We start from the raw sequence: 25,937 nt of genomic DNA, 5'->3' as shown, positions 1-25,937 counted from the left end.
TTTTAAAGTACCTGCAGTGCAAAAGAAACCAGTTCCAGAAGAAAAACTACCTATTGCTGTTCCTAAAAAAGAAGCGGCTCCCCCGCCTAAAGGTACATTTGCTCTTCACTTGCATTGTGAAGCAATAAACTCTTCCATTTCATCTTCCGTTTATATTTTGTGTAAATGCATTGTGCATTTGTATTCATTAGTTGTGCATGTGTACGTCTTCTCTGTCTGTGATCTTGCTTTTTGTTTTCTTCTTTCATAATTATCACATAAGATTCTTCCAAAATTACTAAATAAATTATTCACTAAAAGTAAATACTGTATCTTTAAAGTTCCTGAAGTGCCTAAGAAAGCTGTCCCTGAAGAAAAAGTGCCAAAGGCTGTTCCAAAAAGAAAGGAGCCTTCACCACCTAAAGGTAGAATCAATACAAAGTAACAAATATTCAGATTCTTATATTCGCATGTCTTCAGCATTAATACTAATGCCCTACAAGAGACTTTAAACAGTGTACACACTGTCTTATGACAATCTTTCCTCAAGTAACTCTAAGTGCATCCTATCTTTAAAGTGCCTGCTGTCCCCAAGAGATCTGTCCCCAAAGAAATAGTATCTACCACAACACATGAAGTAGGAGAACCTCCAGCAGTGAAAGGTAGATAACATTTCAGTATGCAAGCACAAAAAGTATTTCTGAGCTGTAATAGTGTAGTTGTATCTTTTGCTCAAGACCATTATCTAAAGGAGCTTATTAATAAAGAAAAGTATAATGAGATCACAGCAAACGCTTTTAGATTTTATACCAGAAGGAGACTTTATATCCTATGAAGCTGCTGAAGCCTGAAGGTAAATTTTCTGTTGATTTACAAATAATCTTTGACTTGATCAGGGATTGTTAATACAAACACAGCCTGGCTGTGCTACTTTATTAAGGTTAAATAACTCGTTAGCACCTAGTTCCCTAGGCAGCAAATCTTCAACATGTAATTCAGCCTGTAAATAATTCAGGGATTACTAAAAATGGTAGGGTAAAATTTGCAACTTTTTCTTGTCTTCGTGTTGCTGAATTTCATCTAAAGATTTTGTCCATTTAAAAAATATCTAAAAGAAAACTAATATCTTTAAAGCTCCTGAAGTTCATGAGAGAATTGTTTTAGAAGAAAAAGTCCCGCACATTACTCCCAAAGTAAAGGAAGCACCACCAGTTGAAGGTACATCCATATTTTATTTAATTTGATTTACAAAATAAGTAAGTTTAGAAAATCAGTCAGCTTCACAATTTTTTTCATCAATTTCTGGGCCACTGTGAAAAAAAGAAAAACGTCATCACTTGAGCTGTTAGCCATTTCATTTTAAAATGCTAAAGAAAATAACCCAAAACATTAAGAGTGTGTATTATAAATCCGTTGTATTTCTTTTTAGTGTCTTCAGTTGCAACAGTGCTGTTATTTTAACATATTTGCATTGATTTGTTCATCTTTACTGTTGTCTTTCTAACCTACATTTTGCAAGTCCTTTTGACATTTCTGAAATATACTAATATCTTTAAAGTGCTTGAATCAGAAGAGGAAGTGATCCCAGAAGAAAAGGCTCCTGTTCCCAAAAAACAGGAAGCTCCCCCAGCAAAAGGTATATCATCCCTTTCACAAATTTCCAAACTTTTCTTAAAGGACTGTATAACTGTTGATTATGTTTGTTGTCCTCACCCCCTTTCCTTTGTGTTTTCTATGCGTTATATTCGTACATATACTCAAAGTGATACTAATATCTTTAAAGTACCTCCACCAGCAAAGAGAGCTGTACCCGAGAAGAAGAAACCCACCCCACCCCCTAAAGAAGCAGCACCCCTTATTCAAGGTAATTCATCTCCATCTGGAACTGGAGTGAAATGGGAGGTGTCTTCCTTTCATTTTTGATCCCTAATCTCATTAAAGTTGGGTGTTTTGTGTGAGGTAAAGAAAATGGCAGAATGACTGTAATTTTGTGCAGCTCTGGAGATTAATCTAATGAGATAAAGTGCAAGTTGGTATTGAGTATTTTGGAGTCTCGCAAATAGATTTTAATGCAGTCATCAGACTAATAACCAAAAATCTCTTCCAATATCCTGCTTTCAGTATGAATCTTTATAGCATTAGAATTCTCACATTGCTAGTTTAAAGGAGAAAACTTAGAATTTCTTATCACTTTGGATCTATCAGTCCAGGTTTTTCCATGGGAGAACTGATTGCAGAAGAAAAGGGAGGCTATAAAGTAGTTCTGTTTCATCACTGTAATTCTAGCATGGGAGAAACTGAAAGTATAGAACTTCACAGGAGGATGTGTTCTGTTGCAGTCCTTCGTTTTGTGTGTCGTTTGTATTAACCTTTGAGTTAAAATACCTATGTTTCTAAAAAAAGACTAATATCTTTAAAGCACCTGAGGTCCAAGAGATGCCACATGAAATGTCTCCTTTTTGGACTTCTAAAGAACTGGAACGTCCAGCAGCTAAAGGTACATCAGCTTTCAGTGAAAAATGATAATTAAGGGACTAAAGTTAAGGCATTCAAAGTAAGCCACTATTAAGGCGTTATCACAGTTCTGTATTTTACTTACTAGCTTCACAAATAATTTCTTTTTGTTTGTCTGTTTCTTTGTGTTTCACATTTTTTTAACTTTCCTAAAACAAACTAATATCTTTAAAGCAACACCAAAGAAAGTCATCTCTGATGAACAAGTATCATTTCCGGTTTTTAAGAAAGAAGCTACATCGATTGAAGGTACACGCGCCTTTAATTGCAAATTTCATCTTCTAACCTCTTGGGGAGTGTTATCAGTATTCTTTGTTGCAGAGCCCAAGTTTCCTATTGCATTAATGTATTTAGGGTAGCTTACATTGCAGTCCTAAGCAAAATTACATCCTTCTAATCCCGTTGACTTAAATGGATTTAAAGGGGTATGACTCTGTTTAGGATTGTCCTGTGAATTTATTTGCATCTCATTGGCCTTATTCATGGGATATACATCCAATATAAACAAATGACTATTCATGGACAGCAATAAATAAATTACACCCAAAAAGAAAGAGCAGGATGCAATTGCAGTAACATCATCTAGTCCAGTGGTACCAGAGATCAGTTTCATGGAAGAGAATTTTTCCACAAACCGGTATGGGGGGGATTGCTGGGGGTTTTGCCACCCCATGCTGCCCCCACACCCTGTCCCTGCCCCCCATGGGGTAGGCAAAAGTTGCTGCCATCCTGCCCCTTCCACTCACTCAGGACCAGGATGGATGAAAGAGCTGGTGCTTCAGAGAGAGGCCGCACTGCCTCTTTCATCCGCCCAGGTCCCGGGTGGGTAGAAGGGGCAGTGCAGCATCTCTGCCTTGCTCCACAGCCCAGTTGCTAACAGGCCACAGACCGGTACCAGTCTGCAACCCAAGGTTGGGGACCCCTGATCTAGACCAACAAGATTTCCATGGTATAAGCTTTTAGGAGTCAAAGGTCCCTTTCTCAGATACCACCTGACACAGAAACAAACAAACACAAATTATTTAAATTTAAAAAGTGGTATTTTGTATGCCCCAGGTATTGATTAATAAAAATCTCTTTCCTGATTATTTAAGAGAAGGTAAAAATCTTTGGAGCAAAAGTAAGAACAAGGCATGAGAACAAGAAAGTGAAGGAAATTATAGGTAATAACCGGGGGGGAAATAACTGGAAGTAACAGTGATTCTACCAGCCAGAAACTGCTTAACCCAGAGTAATTAGATTTCACTTGTGTTTGAACATTTACAAGGATGCAGTCTGTTATTAGCTGGTTTGCATAGCAAAGAATCTAAGTTCTGGGTTAATTGGTGGATCTTGTCTTGTAAAATTATAGTATTTCTTTACTCTTCTTACTACGTTTGGAAGGAAGTAGCTTAGTCTTTTGTCCAATCCAAAGAAAGACTGCAATTGAGCCTCAAGGTAGATGTTACAGTGGAAGCTTCATTTCTATAAGGCCAGTTTTGCTCTAATTACATATACAGCAACTGTTGGGAGAATATGGATGAGGGGAACAGACTCCTTATCTCATTTGCATCTTATTCCCCAGACATTTCTTTCAGCTTAATTTCACTATCAGTTCACCTGAATAGGAATTCAGGAATTAGACTGTGGGGAAGTAAGAGGCAGAAGTGATTAGAATTCACTCCCCTCACCTGTATGCTTGTTTTGTTCTCAAAATTGGACACACCCGTATATACCATGCATTTTATATAGAACTAGGCAGGCCCAAGTTTAGATAAAACATATCTGCTAACATCACATTGAGTTTTAACCTGAGTAATTTCATTACATCTTGAAACAGGGCTGATTCTGAGAATGCATAACCAAGCACTGCTGGGTTTATCTTAAAAAACTGGGTTCTCCATATGTTTTTAGTCTTTAGTTGTGTGTGTTTTTTGTCCTAAGATTTTGTAATTATGGTTTTATATGTCTTTTAAAAACACACTAATATCTTTAAAGTGTCAGAAGCATATGAAGAAATTCAAGTAGTAGAAGAAGAAATTGATGAAATGGCCATCATTCCTAAGAAACAGGAGACTACACTCACTAAAGGTACATTGTCTCAACAAAGAATACTTAGGCAACAAAGCCAGGAAAATAAGAATTCCTCATTACTTAAATCTTGTTCAAATTAATGCTGTTCTTTAAAGTTTTATAAATTCTCACAAGGAATTAATTTTGTTTAGTGTCTGAAGTGCCAAGAAAAGGAGTGACTGAAGAAAAGATAGCAGCTACAAAATTTAAAAAATCAGAACCTGTTTCTGTACCAAAAGCTGTCACACCTCAAATTGTGGGGGAAAAGACAGCCATTGCCAAACCCCACAAAAAAGAACCTATTGTGTGGCCTGAAACAACAGAGCATGATGTATCCGAGGTGAAGATGAGTGTTGCTAAATCCAAAAGGAGAACTACTGTAGAGGCTGAAATAGCAGAGGCTCAAGTGCCTGAAGAGGTAGTCATAGATAAAATGTATAAAGGGTCCTTTGAAGTGCCAGAAACTACAGAAGTCCAAATACTAGAAAAGGAGATAGTTGTTGCCAAATCGAAAAAAATAGAATCTGTCATCGTGCCTGAAACAGCTGAGCACGAAGTGTTTGAGGAGAAGACCATTATGGCTAAACCCAAAAGGAGAGCTGTTGCAGTTTCTGAAAAAGAAAAGGCTGTAGTGACTGGGGAAACAGTAGCTATAACTAAACCCAAAAAAACGATGGCAGTACCTGAAGAAGCAAAGACTGAAATGCTAGAAGAAAAGATAGTTGTTACCAAAACCAGAAAACAAGAATCTATGGTAGAGTTTGAGACAACAGAGCCTGAAATATCTGAAGAGAAGATGGTTGTAGTGAAAACCAAAAGGAGAGCTGCTGCAGTTTCTAAAAAAGCAGAGACTCAAGTGTCTGAGGAGCCTGTAGCTGCAGCTGAACCCCAAAAAACTGTGGCAGTACCTGAAACAGCAGAGACTGAAATGCTAGAAGAAGAGATAGTTGCCAAACCCAGAATACAAGAATCTGTGGTAGAGTTTGAGACAACAGAGCCTGAAGTATTTGAAGAGAAGATGGTTGTAGCAAAAACCCAAAGGAGAGCTGTTGCTGTTTCTAAAAAAGCAGAGACTCTAGTGTCTGAGGAGACAGTAGCTGTAGCTAAATCCAAAAAGGGTATAGCAGCACCTGAAACAGCAGATACTGAAATGCTAGAAGAAGAGATCGTCATTGCCAAACCCAGGAAACAAGAATCTGTGGTGGATGTTGAGACAACAGAGCCTGAAATATCTGAAGAGAAGATAGCTGTGGCTAAAATCAAAAGGAGAGTTCTTGTGGTTTCTGCAAAAGTAAAGTCTCAGGAGCCAGAAGAGAAATTAGGTGTGGCTAAACCCCACAAACTGGAACCTGTTGAAAGGCCTAAAATGCTAGAACCTGAATTACCAGATGAGCAGATGATTGATACAAAACCCACAAAACCAAAAACTGTTCCGGTGCCTACAACAATGGAGTATGAACTGCTAGAGGAGAAAGTATCCCTTCCTAAACCAAAAAAACTAAAGCCTAAAGCAGTAGAGGCTGAAGTTGGTGAAGAGAAGGCATTACAAACAAAACCAAAAAAAACAGTAACTGCTATAGTGCCTGAAAAAACAAAAGCTGAAGAGTCAGAAAAGAAGATGGTGGTTACCAAACCTAGAAAACAAGAATCTTATGCTGTGCTTGAGACAGTAGAACCTCTGCCATCACAAGGTAGATGTCATCCAGAGAAAGAAAAAAATGCTAATGTCTTAATAAGTGTATGTCTTCTTGTTCCGGGAATCTTTGTATGGCATTTGTGGTTATGTTTTGAGCATCTTGTGTATGTCAAAATCGTCTTTAGCATCCATCCTGTTCCATTTGTGTCTCTGTCTTTTTTTATATTATTCTACTTATAATATCTTCTTCAATTCTTACAATTAACAATACCTAATATTTTAAGTGTCTGATGTACCCGAGAAACCTGTCTTAAAAACGTAAGTAATTCTTCCCATGCCTAAAAAACTAAACAAAAAAGCAAAAAACAGAAGCTCTGCCAGGTATTGAAACAGAAAGCAAAACAAAGTATGTGTTTGTTTCGTTGATGACCAAATAATTAAGATCTTTTTTTTAAGTTTTCATGCTACCAGCCACAGAAAAGTCAGTATAATCTGTAGCTCCTTTCATATCTAGACACAGATGTGTTTTTCCCTTTAAGAAGAAACTTAACTTTCAGTGGCACCAAAACCACTTCTAAGTTCTTTGAAACTAGTGGTCTTAGTCAATAAACTCCACTTAGTATTTAAAAAATCACAAGCTCAAATAATAGTATCAAATGGTAAAGGCTAGTATTTAATTAAATCTTGATAAAAATCGCATTTGTCAGGAAGCTCACACAGAGGGGATGTTCTCACAAAATAGGTATTATCACAGCAATTTTGAAGTCTTTCAGAGGTTCAGTTGAGTTTAGCCTTTCTCCCTCTGTCAATAACAGGAATGTACAAAAGTTCCATAGAACTGTGGACAAAAGGGAACTTGATGTTCTTCAGACAATTCTTTTGAAAACCTGAAAATAAATGATGTTTTGGCCCTGATTCATTCCTCAGCTCTAGATGCATTGAGGAAGTGCAATGTGTTTTGGGAGAGGGGCACTTCTTGCTTCCTACTGAATACGCTTCTGTGCAGTTTTACTGTCCAAATCCTTAATGTCCTTGTGTCCTTTTCTGTTTGTTCAGTAGTACATTTTGTCGTCTGCTAATTTTCTTCATACTGTGTTGCAAATCTTCTGAAGTTCTTCGAAGTAAAATATACTAATCTCTTTAAAGTTCCTGAAGTACCCAAGAAGATTGTGACAGAAGAGAAAGTAACCGTTGCAGTGCCTAAAAAGCCAGAACTTCCACCTGCCAAAGGTACACCTCAGTCATGGTGGCATTCTGAAGGGAAAATATGTAGTTGTGATGGCTTTCCTTCTCTTGACAATTCTGCAGTCTTTTTCTAAAAATTGTCTTTCCTTTTCTAACAGAAAATATCAATAGGTACAAGCCACAGTCCAAAGAATTAGCCATCCTTTAGCCTCATTTATTTCAATTGGATTGTATCGCCGTTGTATGTTGGCTTTTAGTATCACCACTAACCTTCTCAATATTCCTTTAAAGGGGCTTCTTGATTCATAAGACTTTAACCTACATTTTAAAATGCTGAAGTATAACAGAAAGTAATGCTGTTTCTTTAAAGTGCCTGAGGTGCCCAAGAAACCAGTTCCAGAAGAGAAGGTGCCAGCTGCTGTACCAGAAGCACGTCCAGCTAAAGGTACTTCACATGACAGATAAAACAGGAGTGGGTGAAGAATCATAATAGTGCCCATTTTATCCATAGTAGTGTCCATAGTGTAAATATATTTGATCATTTTTATCTTATCAGTTATCATCTTCAAGCCTTATATTTGGAATGCACAAATCAAATTCTCTTCAGCAGACTTTCATTTGTATCCAGCATCCTTGTGTATTTTAAAAGTTATCCTTAATACTAACATTAAAATAAGTGTAACCTTTTGCTTATTTTCTTAGAAGCATGTCCCATTGAGTTCAGTGGGAATTAAAAGCCAATGGCTTCGCTTCCGCTAGAAATTTATTGGGGCTGAAAGGGATTTTCATCCACAGAGTTTTTCTGTCTTCCACTTCCCACATCGCATTCCAAAATACAGCCTGCTGCTTCTGAGGGAAAGAGGACAGTGCCCCCACCAAGCAGTATTGTGTGGCAGACAGTCTGCAGCAGAGGAAGAAAATCCCTCTGTCTTCTATCTCTGGGATTCAAGCCAGTGTATGTCAGATTATATGTATGTAAAGTGCCATCAAGTCACACATGACTTATGGCAACTCTGTAGAGTTTTCAAGGCAAGAGATGAACAGAGGTGCTTTGCCATTGCCTGCCTTTGTGTAGCAGCCCTAGTAATTATCACTTTAAATAGTACAAGCCATCAGGGCTTTTTTTGTATCAAGAACTCCTTTGCATATTAGGCCACACACCCTTGATGTAGCCAATCCTCCAAGAGCTTACAGAGCTCTTAGTTCAAGGCCTACTGTTAGCTCTCGAAGGATTGGCTACATCAGGGCTGTGTGGCCTAATATGCCAAGGAGTTCCTGCTACAAAAAAAAGCTCTGTAAGCCATGCTAAATGCAAATTTGATTAAACACTTGGAATTGCAGCATGAGTTAGGTTAGATGTTGCACTGTCCGTCTCTTCTCTTTTGTTTCTTAAACGTTGTGTGAACTCTTGGGTAACCCAAAACAATTCATTTTCTTTCATAGTGCCTGAGGTACCAAAGAAACCTGTTCCAGAAGAGAAAGTTGCTGTGCCTAAAAAACCAGAAGCACCGCCAGCTAAAGGTACATGCATCTTATTAAAAAAAAAATCAACTAATAGGATGCTCTCTTGTTAGTCCTCCTTGTGTTCTTTAATATATATACTTGATTTCTTTTAGGCCCAAGCACAGGTGGAATTCTAGCAGGAGCGCCTTTGCATATTAGGCCATACCTTCTGATGTAGCCAATCCCCCAAGAGTTTACAAGGCTCTTTTTTGTAAGCTCTTGGAGGATTGGCTATATCAAAAGTGTGTGGCCTCATATGCAAAGGAGCTCCTGCTAGAATTCCACCCCTGGGCCCAAGTATCATATGCATTCAATAGCTGGGCTCCCTAGGATGATGTCTACTAATGGAAGGGGACAGTGGTTTTCACTGATTTCCCCTTCTCAGAGCAGACCATGTATTCATCCCTCATGCTGTTCTCAGTGGTCCTCTCTCCCCCAGAAGCAACATTTCAGGACAATGGGGACGAGGACGGGTCATGGCTCAGTGGTAGAGCATCTGCTTGGCAGGCAGAAGGTCCCAGGTTTAATCTTCCGCATATCTAGCTGAAAGATTCAGGTGGTCAGTAATGCAGCCTGAACTCCTGGAGAGCTGCTACCAGTCTGAGTAGGCAATGCTGACCATGATGGGCCAAAGGTCTGATTCAGTATAAGGCAGGCTCATGTGTTCATGTCAATCAGTGGGCTGAAGCAGGAATGCAAAGGCAAGGACGTTCCTTTCCATTAATAGTAGTGCCTTCCATTAGCAGAAACTATCATTGGGATCCAACCCGATATCATAATAGTAGCAGTCATGCTAATAATAAAATGTGTCATGAAAGATGTTTGCATAATCGATGTTAGTTGGTGTCAAGCCTGCTCTGTGCTAGTTGTTAACATGAGGCACCAAGGAGGAGCAGGGAGTCCCTCCTGCTGGCTCCTCCCCCAAGTTGCTACCTGATGCTGGGATGTTTGCCTCCCACATCGCTGCCCCATCCTCCCAGGAGTGGCAAAGGTGGCCCCTGACCACAGGTGTTGGTTGGCTCCACGGTCAGGGGACCCGTGTTCTCAGTTTTTGGAATACATAGCACTAACATAAACTAATATTTTTAAGTGCCTGAAGTGCCAAAGAAACCAGTCCCAGAGGAAAAGGTTGCAGTTGCCGTGCCAAAGAAGCCAGAACCTCCACCTGCTAAAGGTATGAGCTATTCTGAGAAATGAACATTGCAATCCTATGCAGAGTTACTTCCATCTCAGCCTGTCAATTGCAATGTATTTAGACTGGAGTAAGTCCACCTAGGAATGGTCAGAAAGGCTCTGTGTTAAGTTGTACTGCATATTTTTAAAAGCAAAGTCTATCATTATTAATGTACTCAGGGCTTTTTTGAGCAGGAACGCACAGGAACATAGTGTCCGGCTGGCTTAGTGTCAGGAGGTGTAGCCTAATATGCAAATTAGTTCCTGCTGGGCTTTTTCTACAAAAAAAGCCCTGTGTGAAACAATAGTGACACCAAGGGATGTGGTCTAGTATGCAAACAAGTTCCTGCTGAGGCTTTTTCTACAAAGAAAGGCCTGAATATACTGCATGTCCTCAGAATTAGAATAAATTTTTGTGGAATTTTATCCTTGAATAATTGCTGAGCAATCTGCATTTCATATTCTTTTTGAATCTGTTTATGAAACTACACATTGTAAAATGATATTAATATTTTTAAGTGCCTGAAGTGCCAAAGAAAGTTCCAGCTGAAGTGCCTAAGAAAGTTCCAGCTGAAGTGCCTAAGAAACCAGAAGCTCCACCAGCTAAAGGTACTTTTTGATAATATAATGAAATGGTTTGTCTTGCCCTCTGAATATTGGTGTATAATACGTCTTTCTTGAAGGAGGGACAGATTTGTGTCTCAGTGTTTTTATTGTATGGTGTGTAAAAGAAGAGGGGAAATCTTTTCCCATGTACACTCAAACTGTGTCATTCTTTTTCTGGCTCACCACAGAAGAATAAATTAATTGAGAGAAAAACTTGTTCTGTTCCTGTGTTTTATACGTTTTGTGCATTCTTTGTATTTTATAAACATTCTTGAAGGGTACACTATTAAAAGAAACCTCTGTCTTTAAAGTTCCTGAGGTGCCCAAGAAAGTCCGCGAAGAAGTAGTCAAGGTTCCTGAACCGCCGAAGCCAGAACCTCCTCCTCCTAAAGGTACTTATTATAACTGTGTTCGTCTATGGACCATTATGCACCAACAGCTTACTCTGCTTACTCCAGAGAATCTGAGTAGCAAAGCCTTTAAGCTTGACTTCAGATTTGTGTGCCTGCCATATGCACCATTCTTGTTTTCTGCGTTGTATTTCTGTGTATTTGTTCTTGCAACTGCAACCAAAAAATGCATTTTTTCTTAATTGGGTTGGGAATGTCACTGGTGCCAGACCTCCGCGTCTTTTGAACTTTAGAGTCATGGATCCTTGACTCCGGTGCCTCTGGGGACCCCCCCCCCCCTTCCTTGGCTTAACATCATCAGCTGTCCTTGCTGAGTCTGCCGCTCATCTTGATCTTTAGCTGGGGCTGTAGAAGGAACAGAGGAAAAAGTAATGACAGTAGAGAAAGAGATAACAATCACTTAGTGAAGTGACACGTGTTTTGCCCTTTCAGCTCCTAAGGATGAAATCCAGGAGCAGACATCCTATGTGGAGATATCATTTTCTGAACACAAGAAACTGACCAATACAGTGTGGGAGGAAAGGTCTCAATGTGGACAGAGGAGTGGCCTCTGAGAGGCAGGGAAAGGGCGGGGGGGGGGACTTTGAAGGAATCTATATGCTTTTGAGTTTCCTTCAGCTTAGAAGTGAAGCAGGGGCAAGAACCGCTACAAAAGTACTCTCAGAATAACAAGTAAAACAGCAAACAGAAAGTGAACTTAACTCTGAAGGGAAGACAAACCAATGTAGAATGGACCCCCCCCCCCCTTCCCTATGGATTTGCACAGTGAAAGCAATGGGAATGCAGAAGGACAACGAAAACCTGACAAACATGCACTATGAAAGCAAGGGAAAACACCAGTGCATAATAGACTTTCGTTTATAGTAGAACAAAATTTAAGTCCAATTGTATCCTAAAGACCAACAAAAGTTTCTGGGGTATTAGCTGTTGTAAGTTAAAGTTCACTTTGTTAGAGATAAATAGAAATGAAGATCCAACAGCTCTTATCCAGGTCAGAAACTGAATATGGGAGGGTAGTTACAAAGAGCCAGTTGGACTGAAAATGCCAAGGTACCATGCAAAGTGTAAGTTCTGAGACATATGGATAGAGGTGAGAAATGCAGAACATTAGCATCTTCAGTGAGATAAGAATCCTTTGTCCTGACTCAGCCCTGGGGGTTCCATTGTCCTAAACTTGTTGATGACTTCTTTGGTGGAAAATCATCTCTGTAGTCATATGTAATATATGTTCTTCATATGTGGCAGAAGGAGAGAACATACTATGTGATTCACGTGCATATTAGCCTGTTCCCTGATTTTATTCATCTTTTTTTCTTAACATACATCTTTGAAACCTTAAATTTAAAATAATTTACTCTCTTTGAAGTTCCTGAGGTAAAGAAAATTACTCCAGAAGAAAAAGTACCTGTGATTAAAAAGCCTGAACCTCCAGCACCTAAAGGTATATGTTAATATATTTGAAATCATGTATCTTAGTTTCAATGTTTAATTCTTTCATATCCTCCCCATACTGATATGTCTATGTACTGTTGCAGTCACCTACACTGTGAATAGGTCATTTCTTCCTAAGTAGCATCTGTTGAGTTTCCTGTATAAACATTGTTTTCTCTTTATTGTATTTCTTGATGCTTTTCTTCTACATTCTATGTTCAAAATATTAAAACCAACCAATGTATTTTAAAGTGCCTGAAGTTCCCAAGAAACCTGTTCCAGAGAAGAAGCTGGCTGAACCAGAAGCGCCACCCGCTAAAGGTACATGTCAACATAAGTCTAAACATATGGAAGAATCTTTCCTGATTCTAAGGAACCATCTGTCTTTTGTCCTGCTTTGTCTTTCTCTATGATGCATAAAATGTTCTGTCCTCTGAGATCTTCAGGATACTTTCAGCCTATCTTTTAAAAACACATCTCTTGTACATAGTGTTCCCAGTGGTCTCTTATCCCTGATTAGGTTCTTAATCGGGCCCATGTTTTGCTTAGCTTCAACTCTGCAACATGGAGTTCTAAGGTCGATCAATAGGCCTCAGTTTTCAGCCACTTAAATCCATCAGTTATAGCCTGAAATCTATTAAGCAATCAATGCATGGAGGCACATTACATTTGCTGAACATTTTAAATTCATATTTTAATGGGAAACTCTAATGAGTATGAAGTACATCAGTACTTCCACTTCTTATTGTGTGAACATCAAGCATTTATTCCTGAAAGTGTAAGGACCAAGAAATAGGTTGGACATTAATGTGCAGGAATTTAAAAACCTAGATATTTTTACAGGAAAAAGATGTCAAGGGATACGTGATAATGGAAAAGACAGGATGTGGAATGACAACAACAAAATGTCTTGTGTGCTGTTTACAGATAGCATAAAAAAAGAATATTGGCATATTGTCCTCAGTGTTGTATTCATGTTTTGTATTCATGTTTTGTGTGTTCTTTTCAAATTTCAATATTCACACATTCAAAACCAATCAATATCTTTTAAGTGCCTGAAGTGCCCAAGAAAATTGTCCCAGAAGAAAAAGTACCTAAGAAACCAGAACCTACCCCTCCTAAAGGTATTTGTCAATGCTGAAATAATTACCATGACGAGTTCAAAATTTGTTGGTGTAGTGGTGCTTATATAGAAATCAGTGGTAAAACTCCCATCAGTTTTAATTGACAAAAATTCTTTTGTCTTTGTCTCACAAACTTAATGTCTGATATTTCATTTATTATTAGATAATGAGATATAGCAATAATATATACTTACTGGCTCAACTCAGACATGTTAAGCCCCTTTAAAGTTCCAATTCAGTTAAATCAAGTATGAGAAATTTAAGCGTAGACTTAAATCTCTACCACAGAGATTGGCTGGATCATGCCCACAGCATGACTGTTGGGCCAAGCAATATAATGAAACAAAGTAGAAACAAAATTATAGTAACATGTAGCCAATAATTTTCTAGCTGAGGGCCAGTGTGGTGTAGCAGTTAACAGCAGAGGGCTCTAATCTGGAGAACCAGGTTTGATTCCCCACTCCATCACATGAAGCCCGCTGAGTGACTTTGAGGCAGTCACAGTTCTCCCAGAGCTGTTCTTTCAGAACTCTCTCAGCTTTCTTTCAAGGTACCTGTTGTGGAGAGGAAGGGAAAGGCAATTGTAAAAAGCATAAGAACCAATTATTCTTCTTCTGCTACCTTCGTGCTTTGTTTCAATGTTTGTTTTAATATTTTATATATCTCAGTGACATTACTAATAGTAGAACAAACTAATATCTTTAAAGTGCCCGAGGTACCCAAGAAGGCTGTGCCTGAAGAGAAAGTTCCAACACTTAAAAAGAGAGAACCTCCAACACCAAAAGGTATATATTGTCTTTGATTAAATCATGAAAGAAAAACTAGCCTTTTTCTTATTCTCTTGCTTATTTGGCATCTATACATTTGGGAATACATCAAATATATTGTTTTGAGTATGCTTTTTTGTTTTATGTTATCTGACAGCTCTGTCCTTGAGATAGTATCCCAGTGAAGTTTTAGGTATCTTAAGGACGGAAGCACATATTGTCAATTTTTATCTTATTACTTAAACCTTGATCACCCTGTCTTTTGTGATGCTTTGCTTTTTAAATTCAAAACTGTAAAAATAAAACAATATCTTTAAAGTGCCCGAGGAGCCGAAAAAGCCTGTCCTTGAAGAGAAAGAACCAGCTCCTGTACTTAAAAAGCCCGAACCACGAGTTGCCCCTAAAAAACCAGAGCCTCCACCTGTCCAAGGTACATCTCAGCATCAATATAATCATAACATGTTTACATTTGTTTATGAAATATGTCTGAACATTTCTTGTCCTGTCTGTGCCCTGTTGCTTGATGCTCCTTTGGCAAACAATACTGTGGTACAATACAATCAGAATGCCAGAATTAATCTAACTCCATCAGAATCCACAATTTAATATAATGAATGCTGAATTGCCACTTTTGCAATTTCTGTCCTTTGTGTTTCATTCTTTTTTTTCTTCTTCTTCACGTTAGCTAAATAGTTTTAACAACTCTTAAAACTAATATCTTTTAAGCGCCCAAAGTACTTCAGAAAGCTGTTCCAGTGCAAAAAATACCTCTTGCAGCACCTGAAGACCTAGAAAGTTTTGATGTACCTGAAGAGGCGGAACCAGTTCCCATAATTGAAGAGCCAGCGCCCATTTCTTATATTGAAGAAACAGAAGTCACAGCTGAACTTGAAGAACCTGAAGCTGTTCTTGAAGAGCTAGAAGTGACTGCTGTTCCTGAAGAACCCAAACCTAAAGTTGCGGCTAAAAAACCAAAACCTGCGGGAGTGCCTAAAAAACTAGAGCCCACAGGTGTGCCCAAAAAAACAGAACCTGCAGTGTTGCCTAAAAAATTAGAAGCTGTCTCTAAAAAACCTGAACGTCTGCCAGTTAAAGAGGCCTGGCATCGTGAAAAAGAAACTATTCTTGCACTTGAGGAATATACGCATGTTTCTGTTTTTGAAGAAACTGAGGTAATATCTGCCTTTGAAGAACCTGAGAGTGCTTCAGTTTTTGAAATAGGTGAAATCAGCTATGAGCCTCAAGAAGGTGTTTTTGAAGAACCAGAAGCCATTGAAGAACCTGAGCCTTTTGTTATTCCTGAGGAACCAAGATTAACAGTTGCTCCTGAGGAACTTAAACCTTCAGCTGTACCTAAAAAACCAAAACCTACTGCTGCACCTACAAAGGTTGAACCTGTAGATGTGCCCAAAAAACCAGAGCCAGTGGCTGTGCCTAAAAAACCCAAAGTACCTCCTGCACCTAAAAAACCAGAGCCTGTCGCACTGCCTAAAAAACCAGAAGCTGTGTCTAAAAAACCAGAACGCTTGCCAGTTAAAGGTGCCAGGCAATGTGAAGAACTGGAAGAACAAACTGTTTTTGCATTAGGGGAACAAAAACGTGTACCTGTTTTTGAAAAAACAGAGGTCATAGCCGCACTGGAAGAACCCAAACGTGCTTCCGTCTTTGAAATAAAAGATGTCATTGTTGAGCCTCATGAGGTTGACCTGAGAGAACAAGAAACCATTCTGTCACTTGAAGAACCTAAACCAGAGGTTGTAGATCTTCCAGAAGAAGCTGAACTAGAAGTTAGCCTTCCTGAAGAACAAGCCGTTGAAGTTCCTGAAGAACCACAACCAATAACCGTGCCTAAAAAACCAGAACATCTACCCACTAAAGGTACATGGCATAATGTATTCTGCAACAAAAGATTCTCTTTGGGCAAACATTGTTTTGCCAACTTTCTGATGAACAATTCAAATATTTGTCTTGTAGATAAAAAATTTAATTGTATATGTCCATTTGTTGTGTGGGTATATGTGTGTGTGTGTGCGCGCATGTGTGAAAGATTGTTAAAAAGAATGAAGTCCATATTTGGCAAAATAATTTGCAAATAATTATGGGGTCATAAATAGACCAATAATTATCTGCCTGGTAATAAAATCATAAGCTTGAATCCTGTAGGGAAACAATATCAGGATAATTTTGGAATTGTATGAGGTAATGTCTGTTATGCTTGTGGTCTAATGGATCTTCCTGTCTTTTAACAAATCAACTAATATCTTTAAAGTACCTGAAGTGCCGAAGAAAGTGGTCCCTGAAAAGAAAGTATCTGTTCCTGTGCCTAAAAAAATCAAACCTCCACCACCTAAAGGTACATGTCAACAGTAATATGAAGAAGAGAATTTTTTTTTATTCTTCTTAAATATTTCTTGAAAGGCTTTGTTCTGTATTGTCTGTTCTGTCTTGACCGGACTCCTTAAAGTTCATTTGATCCCAAAAGTGTATTGCATGTCATGTCTGAATGTATGGACATATTTATGTCTTTAGCTTTTAGTCTTGGTTTTTCCATGTCTTGAATGATCTATGGCTCTTCTTAATGTTTGGTATTATTTACTTCAACAATCCCCAAAGTTGAAACAAGAAATGTTATCTTTAAAGTGCCCGAGGAGCCCAAGAAAGTTGTTCCAGAGAAGAAAAAGCCAGTTGTTGTACCGCCTAAAAAACCTGAACCTCCAGCCACCAAAGGTACTTGGTCATCAAGAAAACATATGTGGAGGGAATGACAGTCCCCAGTTTTATTAACAAAACTTCTATATACATAGATACCCTAACTTAGTTCTCTTGTTGAATTTGTTAACTATACTAATATGTGTACTTTTGTGAGCTAAAGACATCTCTGTGATGGGGTAAGGGTGGAGGTTGGGGGCAGAGAAAGATGTGTTCATATCCAGCTGTTCACAAGCACATGGATGTCTTTGGATCTCTGTTTACATGTTTATGTATGCAATTAATATTCATGAAAGTAAAACCACTACAAAAAAACCTCTTTTTAAAGTGCCTGAAGTGCCTAAGAAAGCTGTGCCAGAAGAAAAAGTACCTCTTGCTGTGCCTAAAAAGCCAGAACCGTTGCGAGCTAAAGGTACAAGAATAAAAACTTATTCTTCTCCAGCCTGTATTGTGTACATCGTTTGGTCTGTAGTTTTGTGCAGTCCTTTGTGTACAACATGTAGGGATAGTATATGCTGTACTTTCTTGAGGAAGTATAAAATGTTTTGTCAAATCAGCTTCAGAGGATCACCATGCTGGTCTTCAATAGATCGGCTAGATTCCAGTCCAGTAGCACCTTAAGCGATCAATAAGATTTTTAGGGCCATAGTTCTCTTCATTCGATACCTGATAAAAGGAGCCTTGGCTCTCAAAAGTTCAGGACCCCAAAATTTTGTTGATCTCTAAGATGCTACTGGGCTCAGTTCTAACTTTCAGAATCAGCAGACAACCAAAATATATATTTTCGTACTAATGGCTGTAAACAAATTGAGGCTTCTTAGGAACTTAGATATTCTCATAAAAACATTCAACTATATCAAGCTTCTACTTTCCCCTGACCTGGATAGTCCAGGCTAACCTGATCTTGTCAGATCTCGGAAGCTAAGGAGGTTCGGCCCTGGCTAGTATTTGGATGGGTGACCTCCAGGACTTTTTGGTAGAAAAAGCCCAGCAGGACTGATTTGCATTTTAGGCCACACCCCATGACATCACCATTGTTTCACATAGGGCTTTTCTATAGAAAAATCCCAGCAGGAATGCATTTGCATACTAGGCCACACCCCCTGACACCAAGTCAGATGGAACTGCGTTCCTGTGCGTTCCTGTTCCAAAAAAAGCCCTGGCAACCTCCAAGGAATACCTGAGGCATGATACAGAAGCAGGCAATGGCAAACCACTCCTGAAATATCTCTTGCCCTGAAAACAAGTCTAGCTCGCCACCTAGTGTCACATAGCACTTAAAGAGCCAGAATTTTTGACTGCCAGACAATCTTAGGATCTCCTGGTTGTACTACACACACTGTCATATGATAATTAGTTATTATTCTGCTTCGGTGAATTTAGATGCTATTCAGAAGATCAAGAATTGCCTTCAGAGAGCCAGTTTGGTGCAGTGGTTAACTGCACTGACTCTTATCTGGGAGAACTGGGTTTGATTCCCCACCCCTCCACTTGCACCTGCTGGAATGGCCTTGGGTTAGCCATAGCTCTGGCAGAGGTTGTCCTTGAAAGGGCAGCTGTTATGAGAGCCTTCTCAGCCCCACCCACCTCACAGAGTGTTTGTTGTGGGGGGAGAAGATATAGGAGATTGTAAGCTACTCTGAGTCTCTGATTCAGAGAGAAGGGTAGGGTATAAATCTGCAATTCTTCTTCTTCAGAAATGAGGATCATAGATTACTGTCAAAATTACAGCCACTGTTTGTTTTTTTGTTTAAATCGTGGATGTGGAGACCTCCTAGTGCTCACATAAGCTTCAGAATCTTCCTTGGGGGGGTAGATGTGTGTGTTGCTTATATTTGCATCCTGCCCTAGTGTCTGCGTATGCACAAAATTTGCACCATGCCATTGTTCTATGTGTTTGTGGTTGTGGCTGTGTACTTTAGAAGTCTCCAAACTGTGTAATATGTCTAGAAAATTCTTCCTGCCTTCCTTTCTTGGCAATGGCCATCTTATATCAGTTATTAATGTTCTTTAAAGAGCCAGAAGTCACAGAGGCCATTGAACCCGAAGAACCAGTAGCTGCTCCTACTCCAGAAAAGGAAGAGATCATTCCCACTGAAGGTATTTTTCCACGATTAGGATAAAGCATATAATTCTCTTTTGTGTCCTATTCATCTTTCTGTATTCTATGTGTGTTTGTTGAAAGTTAATATAAATTCCATTTTTGTTTGTTTGTTTTTGTTGTGCGTGTTTGTTTTCTTTATGGTCACAATTTATGTCCTTTATGTCCATAATTCTATCTGTCGTGTTGGTCATAATTTGTATTTGATCATTAAAATTTATTACTTTATAGGACTTTTCCTGTTTAAGTTACTTGGAGATTTCCTAATTACTATTTAGTGTCAGGGACTGGATTTTGTAACATTAGATATTCTCATGTGACTGGCTTGGATCCAGACCAGTAGTTCCACAGGCCGGAGGGTACTTCTACCCATAAAGCAATTTTACCCCTCCTTCTCCCACTGCAGCTCTAAACAACACCCCCCCAAAAAAAAAAAAAAAATCAGGAGACATCTTAGGCTGCAGCAGGAGGGAGAAGACAAGAAGTTGTGTTCTGCAGGCAGAAATTGTGCTGTCAAAAAGCTCCATTGGATCCAAGCCACTGACAGGAATTTTGGCACTTACATCACTGGCAGTACAATCGTATCCAGAGTATTGCAGTCTAAGCCCATTCAGGCTTGAAACAGATTAACTCTGCAGAGCATTGCACTGTGGGAGTTTTACTAATGGCATCTGTAGAAGCAATTTAATTTATTTGGTACAATAGACATTATCCTGTCTATGGGATTCTAGTCATGACATTTACACTGAATCTACCATTTAAAGAACCAGTACCAGAAAAGAAGATACCTGAGAAACCAAAACCCCGTGTACCTATTCCACCAAAAGAGGAGGTTAAGGAGGAAAAGGTTCAGCTTAAAGGTATCCAAAGCAACCCAAAGAAGTTTTAACAGTTTGACAACTTTCCCATTCCATAACTAATGTGTATTTATACGTGATAGCTTTCCTGAAAGGGTGACCATTAATGTATTAATGTAAGTCTAACTGAGTGCTGTTTGAATGGTTTTGATCTAATGTTCCTACTTACCAGTGGTTAATCTACTGAGAACATTCATCAATGCTTTGTTTGGTTGATTTGTGGATTTTCCTCTAAAGAACAGGATAATTGTTTAAACAATTCAACAATTCAGTATTAATTTTTATACTAATTTAAAATCATGTTTAGGGTTCACAATCCAGAGTGTTACTTGAGGCATGACTAAGGGCAGTTTTCTTATTTGACACAACAAATGACCATCTGAGAACACAAATGGCTCTGAATCACAACAGAAGCCATGTAATACATTTTATTAAGACCAAGCTGTCCGCCATCTTAGGCTGTCAAAAAAAATCTGTTGGGTGCTTGAAGTGAGTTTTATGGTTCTCTGGATTATAATTTAATTCTGTAAAGGAGCAGGTGCTAAAAGCATGTACATTGTGGTAACACTTGATTATGTTTAGAATTGCATAATGGCAAAACAAATAAAAACACTTATTTCCTGCTGTTGGTCAATAGCAGGTTCGCAAAATGCACAGATATCTGGACCACTGTTTTTTAGTATTTTTAAACATTCCAAGATGTATAACCTACATGACCTTTCATTTTAGAGATGCAATCTTCTTACCTAATAGGGCACCACGGGAAGGAAAGACAATAGTCAAATACATTTCTGTCCTTGACTGTGTGACTCCTAAGTAGTTTTGATAACCTCCTGGTGGGTCATTTGGGAGATGTGGAACTACAACTGATATTCAGACTACAGAGAACAGTTCCCCTGGAGAGGAATGCCTGCTTTGGAGGGTAGACTCTATGGCTTTATACCCAGGGCTTTTTTTGTAGCAGGAACTCCTTTGCATATTAGGTCACACCCCCTGATGTAGCCAATCCTCAAAGAATTTACAGGGCTCTTCTTACAGGGTCTACTGTAAGCTCTTGGAGGATTGGCTACATCAGGGGTGTATGGCCTAATTTGCAAAGAGTTCCTGCTACAAAGAAAAGCTCTCTCCACCCCCAGATTTGTAGGAATTTCCCAACCCAAGATTAGAAATCCTACTCCATAATAGTCTAGACCGTTTGATTTGTTAATTGATGGTGTTCTTCCATCCTCCCCCAACATACTATGAAAGTATTCTCGTCACAAGACAGTCTGTAATTTCAGAATACTGTCTTCTCAGTTTGCTACCTCTTGTTTTCTAATGAACTATAATTATAAACCACAATTTATTCACTTTTCATTTTTGCCTAGCTGGATGGTTTCCCCCTCTTTACTTGTATTCCCACCCCCACCCACCCCACTTTACAATTTTTTAAATACATCACCCACTCACTATCTTTAAATCTCATGAGGTCATAAGGAAAGTTTATGTCTGAAAAACTGTTCAAGTTTCAGAAAGGGTGATAGGAGCTCCCAGAGACAGATCTGCCCCATGTTCCCATTTCAACAGCACCAGCTACTAGGGCTGCCAAGCCCCCAGTTTGGGTGGGGAATTCCCCACCCAGGAGGTTCTCAACCCGCCACCCACATTGGGCCAGCAGGGGGAACCTCCCCCTACATCGCTGGCGTGATAACGTCACCCAGAAGTGACATCATCAAAATGGCGGCACCTGTGCAGCGCTGCTCTAGGCATTTCCAGGAAAACTCTATTGTTTTCCCAGACACTTTAGCCATTTCGGAGGGAAAACTCTATGGTACAATAGTTTCCGGGAAGCTGGGGACTTGGCAACTCTACCAACAACTCACCAAAAGGCCAGGGGACCCAAACAAACAAAATGCTACCTGACACTGGGGACTATAATAAGGAGGGGAGATAGGCAAAATTGCTCCCGTGGGGCAAACACAGAACTTATTCCATCAGACCTTCCTTTTCCCCTACAGTGTCAGGAACACCCCCCCCCCACACACACACACACAAACAAACTGCTGTACACCATGTGCTACTGCAGGAAGCACAAGTAGAGCAATGTTGGCTCTGAGATGTCTTCCACTTGTGCAAGAGAGGTATGGGGATTTCTTTCTGTAAGAGTACCCTGTCAATGGCCAGGAAATCCTTCTCAACAAATTATAATATGGAACTTGGATAGAGGGGCCATTGGCAGGGAATTTTTAAAGAGACAGAGGTTTGCTATAAATTGGGGGAAGTTAGAAAATCTACTTCTGCAAACAGCTTTCATTTGCCGCAATTAAGATCCAATCCATACAGAGGTTAGGATCCAATTCCATACACTCTGAAGGGAAACAAATTATAGTAAATATTCTAGAACAGGGCTATGTATGTAAAGTCTGCAGACGATATGGACTCATGTAGACTTCCTTCCCTGACCATGTAGGGTGAATACCCATGTGGTGATTCGCCCACAGATCCATCAATTTAGTGGAAATGTGGTAAAAGCTTTTCTGAAGGAAAAATTGTTGCAAGCGGAACAAAATCTGTTGGCCTCCTTTGCCTTTATGAGGTACATCTCACTCTTGCCTTCAGAGAGCATTCTTGATATTTTCCACAGTACATTTTTTGTTCACGTCTGACTTTTTGTGATTGTCCTAAGTGTTGCTCTTTTTATTTGTTTTTACTGAAGCATAATTACATTTCAGTCAGGAGAGTCTATGGACAGTTAATTTTGAGAGTAAGTCCATAATTTTTAAAACGTTAGAATAGAACACAGATATTTTAATTAAAAATGGTTTGGCTAATACTTTCCATTTTTAAACAAATCCTTTAAAAAAAAAAGCAATTGAGAAATATGTGACCAGAAACTAAGGGGATTGCTGCTTTCCCCTCATCTTGCAAACCATTGGACCAGAAAAATATGGCTCTCCCCTAAGGAATTTCTTATAATGAACCTTTTTAAAAACTATCTTCTAATAGTCCTTGGTGCTGTTTTGTATATCCAATATCTAGTGTCTGTTTATTGGCTGTGTGTGTATGCCTGTATACTGGTTGTGTGGCTGTTATTTTTGTGGTCTTATTCTTAAATTGTTATTTTGAGCAGCTGGGCTGAAACCACGGAAACAACTTCCTGAACCCGCAGCTCCTCCACCTAAAGAAGAAGTTTCTCTGAAAAAAGGTATAGCAATTCGGCCATGTTGTTGTTATTTCAAAATCTGTAGGAATCAAGTACCAAAATATCTTAGGATTTATGTTATCCCTAAAACTACATGATCATATCAATCCACAGCCAGCTTAATCACTTTGACTTACGTATAAAGTACCTCTCTTGAGAATCTCATAGACCAGAGGCCCCCAACCTTTTTTATCCCAGGAACCGGCCCCAGGACTGGCCAGCCCATCGCAGCCCCAGAGCCAGCAGCGCCCCCCCACCCGCCCGCGGCACCTCCTTCTCCTCCCCCCGTTTCCTCCTTCCTCCTCTGTCCCGCTCCCCACAGCCTTGCCACCTGTCCCCATGCAGTCTCACCGCCTCCTGTTTTTACCACTTTAAGACCAGAGAAAGTGAAACGCCTTCCAGACCAACCTCCCCCCCCAGCTGATCAGCTGATCCAATCGGCCAGGAGAACTATGACGACGCGGCTATTTTAGCGGTCGCTTGCTGATGCTACCACGGTTTTCCCCGCTGATTGGATCAGCTGATCAGCAGGGAGCGGGGGAGGTCGGCCTGGAAAGCGCTTCATGGCACCTTCCCCAGCCCACCTATGCGTCCCACCTGGAAACAGGCCACAGACTGGTACCGGTCCGGGGCCTGGGGGTTGGGGACCCCTGTCATAGACAATTGCATCAAGAAAAGTTCTGCTGTTTCAGGAAGAAAAAAAATGAATCTCATTCTGCTAAAATTCCTGAGAACTCCAGCAACTCCCAAACCTCTGGATGTTCTGAATGCCAACTTATTTCCTAGATTAAAAGACTCAGTACCACTCATGCCATAGCAACACAATGTTTTAACTATATCCTCTGGCCAAAGAGGCTTTTTCAGTGAACCCCATTATAGGTTATGAAACCATGCTGAAAATCCGTTTATTGGTTTGAGATGATGATGAAAGTTTGGTCTCCAAATACAAAGTCTATAGAGTACAGTAATCACAACTAGAAAATCACTGGACAAATATAAAATTGTAACTATAAAATTGTTTCAGATGGGTAGCTGTGTTGGTCTGAAGCAACAGAACAAAGTTTGAGTCCAGTAGCACCTTTAGGGGAGGGACGGTGGCTCAGTGGTAGAGCATCTGCTTGGTAAGCAGAAGGTCCCAGGTTCAATCCCCGGCATCTCCAGCTAAAAGGGTCCAGGCAAATAGGTGTGAAAAACCTTAGCTTGAGACCCTGGAGAGCCGCTGCCAGTCTGAGTAGACAATACTGACTTTGATGGACTGAGGGTCTGATTCAGTATAAGGCAGCTTCATATGTTTAAGACCAACAAAGTTTAATTCTGGGTATAAGCCTTTGTGTGCATGCACACTTCTTCAGTTTACATTGTTATACATATATTTTATACAAATACGTTGTTTCTCATCTTGGCCCATGTAATTTAAATAGCCGGTTCTTGTTACCGTAATATTCTTCTTCACCGACATCATTGTTTTTGAAATAAAGTTCTTTCTCTTTTAAAGTCACAAGAGCAGTTAAGAAACCTGAGGAGGAAGAGCCTAAACCAGAAAAAGAGAAAGAACCTAAAGTTGAACCTAAGCCACTTGAAAAAATTAAGAAACCTGAAGGTACAACTGAAAATCAATTTCCTGTAATTTTAAGCAAATAGGGATCCCCATTTTTTCAGGATCTGCAAAACAGTATAAAGTCAGAATTTTGAAGCAATCATTCAGTGTTTTACTGAAAGTGTTCCTGAATGTTAATTTAACTTCTTCCCATCTCCCTTCCCTCTTTCATACACTCTTTGTGTCTGAATGTGAAAGAAGGCTTGAAGAAAGTTTGATTTTTTTTTTAATTCTATTCTGTGAATTGTTGTCCTCTTCAGTCTCCCTCTGTGTGATGAAGTAGCTGTATGATAGCTGTCCCATCTTGTCAATACTGATCTTGGCAAATATTTAAAATATTCACTGTAATAGAGTCATGCTAGTTACATAGTAAACTCTATGAATGTCTTGAGGAAGTCAGGGTTTTTAAACCTACCTATCAAAATAAAAACTGATATTTTTAAGTGCCGGAAATTCCAAAGAAGAAAATTGAGGTTCCAGCAGTCAAAAAGAAGGAGGAAAAACCTGTGCCTGAACCAGTAAAAGGTACAAACCTGCCATGCTGTTATCTTTGTGCTAAAACTAAAACGGCCTTTGTTCTTGAACACTGGTCTGTGAGCTGCTCTAATCTTTCCAATTGGCTAGCCATAAGCACTACCTTCTTGACATTCTCTGAGCTAATCTCTAATTCTTCCATGCTTCCTCATCTTTTCATCATCATCATCATCATCAAGCTCTTCTTATTTCATGTTTTATCTCTCAAGCTGGGTGTTCTGCCTTGGTGTCATTGATGTTTTTGTTTTGTTTTGTTTTTGTGACCCAAAAAAAGAGGTTAAAATAAGAGCATCATCTTTGGTTAATTGTACTGTGGGTGTCTTTTGTTCTGACATTTTGATACTTCTTGTCAAGTTTTGCCATATTCTGTTATCACTTATTTATTAACCTATTTATTATCATTGTGTTTTAAGTTCCAGAAGCTAAACCAGCTACTATTCCTGAACCAAAGCCTGCAGTAGGTAAGCAATTTAAATCTTTTCCTTCACTCTCTAACATTTCCTTCACTCTCTAACATTGATCCTAAAAAGATAGATCAAGATGGGTAGCCATGTTAGTCTGTCTGTAGCAGTATACAT

General features: G+C 39.3%; 1 protein-coding gene across 1 annotated transcript in view; it reads left to right on the top strand.

The window, feature by feature from the left end:
• TTN (titin) overlaps positions 1-25,937 on the top strand; it is a 356,828-nt gene that overhangs the window by 179,674 nt on the left and 151,217 nt on the right. Inside the window, exons 121-133 of the mRNA XM_060257371.1 lie at positions 7,328-7,411; positions 7,737-7,811; positions 8,810-8,887; positions 9,960-10,043; positions 16,650-16,733; positions 17,021-17,107; positions 17,418-17,501; positions 19,106-19,189; positions 19,955-20,050; positions 23,154-23,231; positions 24,724-24,828; positions 25,270-25,350; positions 25,773-25,820. Coding sequence (XP_060113354.1) covers positions 7,328-7,411; positions 7,737-7,811; positions 8,810-8,887; positions 9,960-10,043; positions 16,650-16,733; positions 17,021-17,107; positions 17,418-17,501; positions 19,106-19,189; positions 19,955-20,050; positions 23,154-23,231; positions 24,724-24,828; positions 25,270-25,350; positions 25,773-25,820 — 1,068 coding nt within the window. The remainder of the gene's footprint in view (positions 1-7,327; positions 7,412-7,736; positions 7,812-8,809; positions 8,888-9,959; positions 10,044-16,649; positions 16,734-17,020; positions 17,108-17,417; positions 17,502-19,105; positions 19,190-19,954; positions 20,051-23,153; positions 23,232-24,723; positions 24,829-25,269; positions 25,351-25,772; positions 25,821-25,937) is intronic.

Source organism: Heteronotia binoei, chromosome 16 (genome assembly GCF_032191835.1).
Source record: "Heteronotia binoei isolate CCM8104 ecotype False Entrance Well chromosome 16, APGP_CSIRO_Hbin_v1, whole genome shotgun sequence".
Classification (NCBI taxonomy): domain Eukaryota; kingdom Metazoa; phylum Chordata; class Lepidosauria; order Squamata; family Gekkonidae; genus Heteronotia; species Heteronotia binoei.
Note: the sequence above shows the minus strand (reverse complement) of the source record. Positions and strands in the feature narration are given on the sequence as shown.